Raw genomic sequence first — 12,762 nt, forward strand, 5'->3', positions numbered from 1 at the left:
TGGAGTAGGCATGAAGAGCAGGAGCAAAAGGGGAAGGGGGAGGGGAGGAGTGGTGGCAGAAGGCAGAACAAAGAGTTTGCGAGGGATCTTGGGAAACACTGGGTGAAAACAGCCTTTGATTCTCAATGACCCTCCAGGGCTGATATCACCAACCCCCTCCTCTCTCCTATCATTGCCTCTCACACTGTAAGTAAGCCCTCGCCTCTAGATGGAAGTGGGAGATGAGGTATCAGCCTCTCTAGGCTACCCTTAGGGTATCACTACACCTGAGGTCCCAAGTCTGTCCTTGTTTGGACCCCTGTCCTTTGGGGCTCGGTACCAGGTGTCAAACTTAGCTTAGCTTAGCTTTCTGGGAGGCCAAGGCCAGGAGTATCCTGCTGGCTCAGGGCTAACAGATTTAAGCCAGGCAAAGCCAGCTCTCCCCTCCTTCCCTCCCTCCCTTACTCCCTCCCTAAAGCCAAGCCCCCAGGCTCTGCTCCCTCCTCAAAGCTTTTCAAGGCAGAGGGGGCCTTTTCTGTTTGTAAGGCCTAAAGAAGCCTGGTTGCCAAGGTGACAGGATGAGAGCAGCAGGGAACTTGCCATGGGGGAGGGGCTTTGCCCCCAAACAGCTGTCAATGGGAACAGCCCCAGCTGGGACTAGAAGCCTGCTCTAGGAGGAAATAGCCCCTAGGAGACCACATTCCTTCCTGCTACCCCATAGCCCCCCACTGATGATCTTCCTTAGGGGCAGCAGCCAGCTCAAGGCCAACTCTGACTGGCCAAGCCCCCCCCCCCCCACCTCCAATTCATCTACCCCTTTCATTTCCTAATCCCTCGATTCTGTCCTAGTGGGTAGGCTGGGTAGGATGCTAGGGGGGCTGTGGAGCTGAGGACAAGCATGACCCCAGGCTGCCTCCCAGGGGGTTAGAAGGCCCATCTTTCCTCCCTGATTCAGTCCACTCTTTGTTTCAAAGCCTGAGCCCTTGTGACCATCCAAATTTTCCTCTAGTTATCTTTCAAGATGGAAAGGGCTATGGATGCAGAGAGGTGGGGGTGGGGGCCCTGACCATAGAGCTCTGAGGGAGGAAGGAGAAAAAAGGAGGGGGAGGTTGGGAGGGGATTGTGGTTGTTAGAACAATGCGAAATCCACTGGTCTGAATCCATGAGGAAAGGGGCTTTGTGCCTCTACAACTCACAGATACTAACAGAAAGCTCTGTGGGGGCTGATGTGCTCTGTGCTAGGATGAAGCTCAGTGAGAGCCGTTGCAATAGCATTCCCCAGTCAGCTTTCTGACCCTTGACCCCACAGACCTTAGTTTTTATGGCCACATAGACCCCTTCCGCTTAAATAAGGTCTGTGGAAACAGGGCCCCCTCCCCCAACTGTCTCTATAAACTCTAGAACAATTCTAGAGGTTATGGGGCCCCTGGATCTATGGGTTAGCATCAAGGAGAGCCCAGGAAGCCCGTAGCCAGAGCTGTATTAGCTAGGGTGTCTGGGCTAGGGTGGGGTATATAGAGGGCACCTGGCCGGCTAGTCTGGAACCAATCTGAACCAATGTAAAGGAGTCCCAAGGACAAAGTGGGCCGGTCTGTGTTTCTCTCTGGTTTCCTCATTTCCCAAATAGTTCAGCAGCCCCAGGACAGAACAAATTTTTGGAAGGACTTTCTGGTACAATGCCTAGCACATTGTGAGCGTTTAATGAATTCTTTCTCTCCCTCTTTCTCCCCCACCCCACCTCGATTTGGGGGGCAGGCTCAGATCTAGAGAGAACCCCCAGATCAATCATGGGGGTGAATGGCTGGATTTCCTGTTCAGTTGCTGCTAGTCTAACTTCCTGCCCAAGGCATATGCTTGACTCCTTCTGGCACAAATGCTCCCCTTCATTCCCTCTTTGGACAGTTCTAATTTTTAGGAAGCTCTTCCCTGTATTGAGCCACAATGGATTTTCCTCTCATCCCTGGCCCCCACCCCCACACCAGTCCTAGTTCTGCACTGTGGAGCTACACAGCATGAGCCTAATCCTGCTTCCACAGGACAACCCTTCAAACGTTTGAACACGACTGCCATGTCACTCTGCCCTGCTCTAAAACATATGATACAACATTGAATCCCTTCACTACCCGGTGCTTAGCACAGTGCCTGGTACATAGTAGGAGCTTAATAAATGTTTATTGATTGACTGATTTTCTTTGTCTTCCTCCAAACTAGCTCTGGGGGTGTCATTGTCCCTCCTACAAGGTGGGGCCTAGGATTGAAGATAGTATTATAAATGTGTCTGATCAAATCACGGCAGAAAGTACTCGGATTATTACCTCCTTGTTCTAGACCAGGGGTGGGGGAACCTGCAGCTACAAGGCCACATGTGGCTCTCTAGGTCCTCACAGAAGTTTGGATTCAGTCAAAGGGCTGCACTTGAGGACCTAGAGAGCCACATGCAGCCTTGTAGCTGCAGCTTCCCCCAAACCTGGTCTAGATACTCTTTCTGTTAATGCACTCTAAGATGACATTGGCTTTTTGGGCCTCCGAGTCACTCTGGTGACCCCTAGAAAGCTTTAGTTCCTGTGACTTTGAGGTCTTTTCCATGCTCTCTAGCCATCCTCCCTCACCCATCCTCTGTGGGTACAGCAGGTTTTACATTTAAATACTACACTTTTCATTGATCTCTGGAGAATTAGGCTTTATCTTATTCCCTTTGACTCATTATTTTCTCCTGTTGAGATGATTTGGGATCCCAATTCTGTCATTCAACATATTAACCTTGTGCCACCTACATGAAGGATGGCATCTATATCTTTCTCCAGGTCACTAATAAAAATGTTTTGGATGAAAGCATATTTCTGTAAATGGCTGCATTTAACTAGTTGGCACACTGCCACACGGTGGCCAGACATCATTCTCTGTCAGAGGCCAGCAGGATCACAGGATTTAGAAGCAGCTCAGCTCAAAGGCCACCCTTCTTCCATGAGGCCCTTCCTGATTCTCTGTTAGCAATCCCTCCCCCTCTCTGAAATTTCGTCGTTACTTTACATTTTGTATTTCCTCATCTCTGTACATGTGGTTTCCATCCATTACATCTAAGTTCCACAAGGAGTCTTTAGGTACAGTGCCTGGCACAGAGCTGCTGCTTTATAAATACTGGTTGAGGTGGTACAATCTCTTCATTTTGCAGATGAGGAAACTGAGGCCCAGAGAGATACACTGATTGTCCAAGATTCTATAAGCATGTATTAAACAAACAGCAGGGGCAGGGTTCAGTGGTTTTCCCGCTGCTCCACATCTGCCTCCATCCTTGCTGACTGCACAGTTTCTGTCTCTTACTCAAGTTTGAAAAGCACTCCCCAAACAACCCCATGATATTAGCAGTGCAAATACTCTTCTTCCCATTTTACGAAGGAGAAAGCTGAGACTTAGCAGATTAAGGGCCTTGCCCTCATTCGTCTGACTCTCAAGGATCTGAGCTGGGCTGGCGAGCCCAGGCCACGCCTCGGTTCCACCACTCCTCTCTTTCCACGGGGTCTATAACTAAGAACATAAAAGTGCTCCTATCTCTGTGCCAGAACACCGCTCTTCCTCCAGCTCCTCTAAGTCTCCTTTTGCCTGCTGAAAACAGGGAGCTGGCATCTACTTTCCCTAGACAGAGAGGGCCCAGTCAGGGTCAGAGCTCTTACTGAGCTATCCTTAGACATGAGGCTTCTCTCCACTGTGTTCACTGTGCAGAAGGCACAGCAGACTTTCCTCCCCCTCCAGCTTAGGATATATTCTCTACCAAGCTAGAAGCACTGAATAAAAGCAGAGGTCAATGAACCTGGGGCAGGGAAATAGAGGGAAAAATGGGTGAAACGGGCTATCCTCCTCCCCTAGATGGGCTGGGTCCAGGACCTTCTCGGAGAAAGGAAGTATGAAAATGTTCTGCCAACCATGTAGCACTTTGGGATCTTCTGTAGCAAGATACTGTCTCGGGCCTTACCTGGTGCAATGAGGGGGTGTGTGGCCACAGGGGACACCATCCGGCTTAGTCCCCCCCGGCCCTCAGTGCTCCCTGGCACACTGCCACTGCTGCTGTCCCCCTTCTTGAGGTGCTCAGCCACACTGTCACTTATGCCAGGCTTGGAACCTGCTGGGGAACCCTGAGCGGTGCTTCTGCCCTGTGAGGGTGTGGACAGAGGCTGGCTGCTGCCTGGGGTGGGTTTCAGGGCCAGGCTGGGTAGTGCAGGCTGGGTAGGGGTGGGGCCCGAGGCTGTTGTGGTTGCTGTCTGCTGCGTTCGGAGGGTCAAGTTCTGTACCTGGAAAAGAGGGGTCTGTGGGAGTCTGGGGGTAGCACCGACCAAGTGGGGATGGGGATGGGGATGGGAGGCAGAGGCAATGCCAATACACTTAAAGTAATGCCAAGAAGCTATGGAAGCAATGGGGCCAGGGATTGATCCAAGGATGGCTGAGTAGTGTGGGAGACCATGATGCCAGATAGACAGTATTTGTAGTTGGAGGGGACAGGAGCTGGGATTGATTCGAAAAGGGGCATAGAAGGATGAAAGCAGAAACTGAATTCTAAGGAGGGACTATTAACCCAGGAAAGGGCAAGAATGCCAGACCTTGTCCCCACTGCATATCCCCAGGACCCCTCCATGACCGACTGAGGGTCAGAAAACTATCACTGCTACCGAGTATTTTGGAGCAAATGCCCATGATGCCAGATCACTAAGGCACAATGTCTAAGGGAAGTGGACAACATCTGAGGGCCTCCCTCTGCTCTGATTAAAGGCACAAAAGGGCAAGTTACTGTCCTGCTAGCGCAACCAAGCATATAGCTCTTTTGCCCCCTAGAGTAGTTCAATCCTTCCTTCCTTGGCCTTTCTTTGCTGAGGCATCAAAAATCCTTACACAACCTGGTTCCTGGTGCCCTCTGCTGGACACAAGGTATTGGCCAGGTTCAGGCTAGACCTCTTGCTGTCCATGTTCTTTTCTAGGCCTGCCACCACTAGGTACAATCTCCTTTCCCTTGCTGCCCAAAGAATCTTCTCTTCCATCATAAGGCCCATAGACCCTTGTCAAGGCCAGGAGCCCAAAGGTTCACCCTCATTTCTTGCTACCTTTCCTTCTAGGGTAGATGAATGTCCTCAAGGGTAGGCTTTTCCACTGACTAAGACTTCCTATAAAGACTCATTTCAAGGAAGGAGAAATACGTAGGTGGGACAGTTAACTTCAGAGCTCTAGGACATTGAAAGGAACATAAGGGAGGGTTTAGGGCATCGAGGACCCCAGTGGAAGTTACTGACTCTCTTGCCTCAGCATGCTATTTCCAAGTTCCTCACCTACACAGATGTTTTAGGCAGTGAAGTATAGCTGGGAAGGGGCCCCGGGCTGGAAACTTCTGGCTGCTCTGTCTCCTGCTTTCCTAGGGAGTCCTGTCCTACCAGAAATTCTGGAGATCTACAAGGCCAACCCAAATAGCAGTACCCTTCTCCGGGGGTGCCCACCTCCCTAGGAATCATTTCTCCCTCCCTTTCCCTCCCCCAGGCCCAGTCCATGGAGTCCTCACCTGATTGGGGGTGGGGGGCTGGGCAGGGGAGCCGGTGCTGAGCTCAGGCTGCACGGTAGTGACGGTGGCCGTGGGCGTGAAGATGAGCTGAGGGGACAAAGGAACAGTGCCGCCTAGGCTCCTAGTTACCTGCACCAGGTTACCTGGCTGGGTCTGGAATCACAGGAAAGGAGGTGCCGTTTACCTGCCCAGTGTGGGCTCAGCCACAAGGCAGGAGGGTAGTCTGATCCAGGAGGCAGATATGGGGAAGGCCAAGAAAGCAGAAGTAGAAGGCTTCCAACAAAGCAGGGACTCTAGGGGTAAAGGTCCAGGGTAGGAGCCCCATGGGCTATTTTAGTTCAGCCATGAAGGAGCTACTCTGGGGCAGATCCAAATATTAGGTTTGGCCCAAGATCCCTCAGACCACCCTAGGCTCACCATTGGAGCAACTCTCCCCAGTGAAGCCTTTAGCTTCCATCAGTTTTCTCAGGTCCTAAGAATCAAGGATAACTCTAGGTCAGATCCTCCCACCCTACCCCATGCCCAGGGACATTCCCCAGGCTTGTCTCACTCCTGAGCTATACTAGAAGCCTAACCTAGAGCTGTCCTGGACTATAGAACTGATCAAATCAACTACACACACTTGACCTGATTAGGTTACATTCAGTTTAATGCCAGACACTTTCAAGAGACCTGGAAACGCTTACTGTACATTGGAGAGATTGAGACTGGGGTGCGAGCGCGCGCATGTGTGTGTGTGTGTGTGTGTGTGTGTGTGTGTGTGTCTGTGTGTGTGTGTGTTTGTGTATACATACTCCTCTATGTGTGGTCTATGTGGCTCTCTGTGCACATAACAGCCAAAAATTATCCCTTCCTCCAACTGTTTTCTCTGCTCTCTCTCATTCCTTCACCTATGAAGGACTAGTTTTGTTCTACCAGGTGGGTCATCCCTATGTGTGTTTGTGTCTATGTCTGTCCTTGGAGAAAGCCTGGAGGAAACATGAGAACATCTCTTTAGGTATACGATGAGCTGTCACATGGAAGGGGGATTATGTTTCCTTTTAGTTCCAGAATGAAGAACTGGGAGCAAAGGGTAGAAATTTCAAAAAGGCGGATTTTGGCTCGATACATTAGGAAAAACTTGCCCATAATCAATGTCGCCCAGAATGGAATGGGCTGCCTTTCGTTATCATGAGCTGCCCAAAAATGGAGGTGTTCTGGCAGAGGCAGGATGTGGTCAGGGATTCCTACTCAGGTCTAGGTGGGCTTAGATGCTCCTTAAGGGTCTCTTCCAGCTCTCAAATTCTGTAGGATTACGAGCATGGGTTCCTTGGGTATGTCTGTGCTTGCGTGTGTGAGAGTGTGTGTGTGTGTGTCCCTTTGTGAGTGCACCTGTAAAGTTGTAAACACACTGTACAGTAAAAATTCAGCCAATCCCCAAAGGTCTTTGGTCCTGTCCTGGGCATTGGCTAAGGATGAGTAAAGTGAAGGAAGAGCCAGCCATACTCTGAACTGAAGTCAACGATTAGGTGACACAGGGAGAAAAAGAGCCTGTAAACTCTACTCCTGTCCTGCGGGCACAGGAAAATGCTGTCCTCTGTATGGTGCAAATATTTTGTTCACAACCATTATGGCATTTATGAGAAAGGAACGGAAAAGAACAAAGTAATGAGGTTCCAGTCAGCTCAGAGGACTCAGAAGGGAGAAAGAAGGTGCTACCCTGTTGGTGTGGAGGATCTGAGGTTAAGGGACTGTGGAAGGGTCTAATTCAGTGACTTGAGCTTTTCCACTGGGTATAAGGCTTCCCATGAAGTCTCACCACCTGAAGCATGAAGATAAACTGAAGGAATAAAGAAATAGTGTCCCACTAAGGCTTCTAGCTTTTCTGAACACAGTCATAGGCCCAAAGGGTCTAGTCCAAGGGTGGGGAACCTACAGCCTCGAGGCCACACGTGGCCCTCTTGGTCCTCAAGTGTAGCCCTTCGACTGAATCCAAACTTCACAAAAGGATTTGTTCTGTAAAACTTGCACTCAGTCACAAGGCTGCACCCAAGGACCTAGAAGGCCACGGGTCCCCCACCCCTAGTAGTCCATGTAGCAGCTCCAGCTCTCTGCACAGAGTGATTCCCTTACAAACTGGGAAGCCCAGTGGTTCAGGGGGAGTTTGCCCAGGGTTAGTGTCATGATTTGGAAGGGAATCCCCTCCCTGAGGGAGTTGAGGCTGCAGTGCTTGGGGAATACAGGTAAGGCCCATACGATGACGAGGAGGGCTTTTACCTCTATTGCCTGATCAAACGAGATAACGTGTATAAAGCACTTGGCAAAACTTTACACACTATTAGCATGTTTTGTACATTTTTTTGGGATGGGATTCAGATAGAAATGGTCTAAGGACAAGCAGTTATTCTGCTGTTATTCCTTAATATTTAGTGGTTTCTAGATTATTGTATTCATTTGATCATATGATTCTTTTTTGTAACCAAATAAGAATATTGAGATGTTAAGCTCATCTTCTATAGAATCTATGAAAGCATCATAGAGAGAACTCTAATAGCCTACAGGAGGAGGTTGGGGATTAGAAGAGCACCGAGTTAGAGCTGGAAGAGTCCTTAGAGAGTCCCAACACTCACCCTGCCCTCATGTTGCAGATGAAGAAACTGAGACACTGAGAGGTTGACATGTCGCCTCATCCTGTTTCTACATTTCTTCCTCTAGGTCTCTATATTTTTAAAGCTGTTCATTGCATATGGTTTGGAGATTATGAATATTCCACATGGTGACATTTATAACTACAGTTTTTGGTCAGTATTACATCCAGGCAGTTGTATTACTACTTTGCCTTTATGGTGGGCATAGGTCCTACATATAGATCTCCAGAAGGGACAATTATAATTGTATGAACAACGCTCTCCCCCTTTTTTATTCTGTGTGACATATGCCTGTCAAGTAGGATCAAAGGACTGAGAGCTGGAAGGGGCCTTGAAGATCACCTAGTTACAGAGGAGAAACCTCAGGCCCCAAGAGCTGAAGAGACTTGCCCAAGATAACTCAGGTAGTGAGAGGTGCAGGCAAGACTTGAAGCCAGGCCCATCCAAGTACACTGGGCTGTGGGTAAACTGTGGGACTCCTGTTTTTCCTCTTCCCTGTTCAGGGTTCTGGAAGGTGTCGAGTTGCAGAACAGGCCTGAACAAGGGGGTGAGTGGCCTTATTTCCTTCTCAGAGAGCAAGGAAAGGTACAGGGACAATATGGTATATTTATTCCTCTCTGTCCAGGTCCTAAGATGATCCACAGCCCTGCCTGTCTTTATCCCACTCCCGAACCTGCCTGTTCCTTTCTTCCTCTGCGTCTCCTGACCCCTTTTTTTTTACCCTTTACTCTTGACCTTTCTTCTTCCGATCTCTGCGCCTCCACTTCCCTTTGGACATCTCTCAGTTCTCCTGGGTTCCCTACGCTAAATCCATAGGAAGAATCCGGCCATGTGCCCAAGCCAAGAGTGCTCACCATCTGTGCCCTCAGATACATCTGCGCCTGGCTGGCTGTCAGTGCCGGAGACGAGGTATTACCCAACAGCACAGCCTGCTGGGCGATGCCCGAGGCTGCAGCTGTGTTGACACTCTGGGCACGGTTGATGAGCTGAGCTGTTGCTGGGGAGGCTGCCAGGTTTATCTGGGGAGACATGAGCAGTAGAAAATGGCAAGTTCAGTGGGCTAGCCCACATACCCATACCCTTGTACAGCACTGCTGGCCACCTCTGGCTTCCTTTGTGGGCCCTGACTCTTTTGGGTCCAACTCTGTGAGGAAAAGGATTAAATGTGACCCTCTGTGGTTTCAGGTGGTCACCATTCCTCCCCTATCCATGATTTGGATTCTCAGCTACAGAAAGGATTCAGAGGGCTAGGACTATTCTAGAGAAGATAACCTTGTCATGTGTGAATGAATGGACACAAGCTCTTGGAGGGAGGGGGAATAAAACAGGGAGGACAAAGAGAAGCATGCGAACCTCCTCGACTAGTCAGGGTAGCAAAGGCCCTTAGAGAAAGGCCAGGGAGACCCTGGTGGGGCCGGGATATGAGTTCCTCTAAAATCTAGCCAGTTATGGGAAGTGCATGAGAGGTGGCAGGGACAGGTTGTGCCCCTTCATCCCACCTAGGTACGGAACCTAGGAACATATGAGTATTCGAAGCATGATGAAAGAAAGAAGCCCCAGAATTATGACAACGCCCTCCCCCCCCCGGAGTTGTTCACCATCCTACTTACCGACGGCGACTGGGCCGGGGACTGTGCAGAGCCATTGTTGCTTGAAGGGGCCCCTTGTCTGTTGGCCACCAGACTTGCCTATATAAAGTAACACTATGTCACTGGGGTTCCATACCTCCCCACAATGCTGTCCAGGCTCAGAAACTCCCCCTACTTTCCCCGCCTTCCCATCCAAAGTCCCTTTCCTCCCTCTACCACAATACCAGAACTCTCCCCAGCCACCGGGTAGTGAGATCCTGCTTAATTACTCTAGCTACTTCAGCCCCCAAGCTGAGAAGCTACTCTGGGTCACCAGAGAGATGGCCAGGAACCTTTCATTTTCATAGCCTCTGAAGGGGTTTTCCCACTCTGTCTGGCTCTCTTGGTCTCACACCCACATGCACGTTCAGCCCTCCTGTCCCACCTGCTGCACGGCTGCCAGGCTCTGGAGCTGGGCGCTGCTGAGGTGCTGCTGCTGGAGTGCTGCTGTCTGCAGCATGAGGTGCTGCTGTTGGGCTGCATACATCTGCTGCAGGTACTGGGCTGCAGTGCTAGGCTGCCGGTGCAGGGCTTGCTGTATCACCTGAGAAGAAAGCACCAAAAGGGCTCAGTGGAAGGAAACAAACAGGCCCAACACTCATGTCTTAACCCTTCTGGGTTTCCAATTCATCCCTCTGACTAAACCAAGTGATATGATATTCCATAGGTGAGTGGGGCAGCACAAGCTTCTCCCACATCCTCTGTCATCTCTCCTGGCCTGGTGCAACACAATCTCAGAATTTGGGAGTTGGAAGGGTCTTCAGTGGCCAACTAGTCCAACCTAAACCTGAAAAACAATTTGGTTTGCAATGTCCCTCACAGGTGGTCATGCTGCCTTTTCTTGAAGGCCTCTAATGAAGAAGAACCCACTACCTGCCAAGGCAGGGCAGGCAACTCTTAGATGAGCCCCACCCCCCATCCCCCTTCCCAACAGCAAGCAATTTGTTTTTTCTGCAATTTCTTTTCTTTACAATTTCTCCCACTGTTCCTAATTTTTCCCTCTGGGGACAGACAGAACTAATGGGTGACAGGCCTCTAAATGCTATCAGACAGCTATCACATCCCTCCTGAATCTTCTCTGCTCCTGGCCAAGCACTCCTAATACCTTCAACCGGGCCTCACACAGTTTGAACTCAAGGCATTTCACCAGCCTGGTTGATTTCCATCAGACACCTGCCAACATTCTTCCTAACTCGTGCTGCCCAAAACTGAGCACACTACTCCAAATGACATCTCATAACAGCAGAGGCTACCACCATCTCTTTATTCCTGCCTCCTCTGTATTACTTTTCTGGGCTGGAATGTCATGCCACGGACTGATACAGAGCTTTTACAGCTCCCTAGACAACCCTAACCTCCTCTCCCCAGGAAGTCGTTCAGATGAACTGCTGTCTAGCCATGCCTCTTTCTTCTTGTGATGTATGAACCTGAGGTCTGGAATACAAGTGTAAGACTTTACCTCTATCTCTATCAGATTTCATCTTCTGTCTGATAGCCTACCCTCCCAAGCCTCCATTTCCAACTTGCCTGTCTCCAGCGCATACGATAATGACAGCTGACATTTACATAGGGCTTAAAGCTTTATATCCAGAGAAGCTGATTCTATAGAAATTGCTATTCCTATTTTGTAGATAAGGAGGCTGAAGCTACATAGGTGTGTCCAAAGTGGAAATCAAAATCAGAGCTCTTCTGACTCCAAGTCCAGGGAACTTCCTATTTTACCTTGATGTCTTTTGCTTCTCTTTTCCTTTTTCCACCTGGCCTACCACCCTAGGGGCATCCTACCCATTGAAGTACGCCCAGGAACCTTTCAATATAGTACTTGGTCTCCACAGGCAGATACCCAGGAGACCTGAAAGTACTACTCTCTCAGCACCTGAAAGGCCACTGGCCAGCAGAGTAGCAGAATGGCTAAATGACAGATTTGGAGCCAGGAAGATCTGGCTCCAAATCCCATATCCTACAGGAAACTTTTCCCAACTCCTCTTAAGGCTAGTGCTTTATCTCTCTTAATTATTTCCTATGTATCCTGTATATAGTTCATACATATTTATTTGCTTGTCTCTCCCATTAGACTGTGAGCTCCTTGAGGGCAGGGACTATTTTTGGCCTCTTTTTGTATCCCTACTGCTTAGCACAATGTCTGGCACATAGTAGATGTTAAATAGATGTTTACTGACTGACTGACCTGCACTTAAATCCCATCTCCTTTAATTACTGGTAGTTTGACCTTGGGTAAGATATTTAACCTCTCTGGGCCTCGGTTCCATCAACTATAAAATGAGGTGGTTGGACCTGATGATGTCTAAGGTCCCTTTCAGTTCTAAAGCTATGATCCTCCACCTGTCTAATATTAGGAGCTGGGTCAGCTCAAATGTAGACATTAGGCTGGATGCCAAGACTCCTCGGTTCTGATCTTGATCCAGTCTGTGACCCTTTGCCCTTTCTGTCTCTTCTATTTTCTTTGGTTATTCAGGCTGAGGAGCTCTCTATCTCCCTCCATATCTGGAGTCCAGTGAAAAAGAAGCAGTAGCTTAAATGATCCAAATAGGTACTAAAGGGGAAAACTGACCTTACTCTTAGGGAACTGCGGCAGAAACTGAGACTGAGAGGCTCAACTCATGCCCAATTCCAGAAAGGAAACCTCTTGGCTTTGAGATGCTACCTCCTGGTGATAAAATGAGAGACAGAACTAGACTGAACTATTGGCCACACTGAGCATCTTCCCAGTTTGTAGTCACTCTCACAGTTCGAGGATAGATCACTGGAAGGTGCCTCAGAAACTGTTAGTCCAATCCTTTCATTTTGAAGATGAGGAAAGTTAAGCAAATTGTCAGAGGTTACATAGACAGAAGAAGCAGACCCAGGATTTGAACCCAAGTCTTCTGACTCTAACAATCAGAGCTTTCCAAAAGTGGAATTAGCTGCCTCAGAAGTAAGTGGATACTCTCTCACTAGAGACCTTCAAGTAAAAGCTGGATGACCACTG

At 49.3% G+C, this 12,762-nt stretch overlaps 1 protein-coding gene across 3 annotated transcripts in view; it reads right to left on the reverse strand.

The window, feature by feature from the left end:
• The window catches only part of PHC2 (polyhomeotic homolog 2), a 154,083-nt gene that overhangs the window by 58,628 nt on the left and 82,693 nt on the right, over positions 1–12,762 (reverse strand). For 2 of the 3 annotated variants that reach the window (XM_036745055.1, XM_036745056.1), the window contains exons 3-7: positions 10,159–10,317; positions 9,756–9,833; positions 9,000–9,164; positions 5,519–5,605; positions 3,950–4,265 (exon numbers count right to left, since the gene is read on the reverse strand). In XM_036745055.1, coding sequence (XP_036600950.1) covers positions 3,950–4,265; positions 5,519–5,605; positions 9,000–9,164; positions 9,756–9,833; positions 10,159–10,317 — 805 coding nt within the window. Of the gene's footprint in view, positions 1–3,949; positions 4,266–5,518; positions 5,672–8,999; positions 9,165–9,755; positions 9,834–10,158; positions 10,318–12,762 lie in introns of all 3 variants that reach the window. The other variant, XM_036745054.1, reaches the window with a different exon arrangement.

The sequence above is a fragment of the Trichosurus vulpecula genome, chromosome 2 (assembly GCF_011100635.1).
Source record: "Trichosurus vulpecula isolate mTriVul1 chromosome 2, mTriVul1.pri, whole genome shotgun sequence".
NCBI classification, from domain to species: Eukaryota; Metazoa; Chordata; class Mammalia; order Diprotodontia; family Phalangeridae; genus Trichosurus; species Trichosurus vulpecula.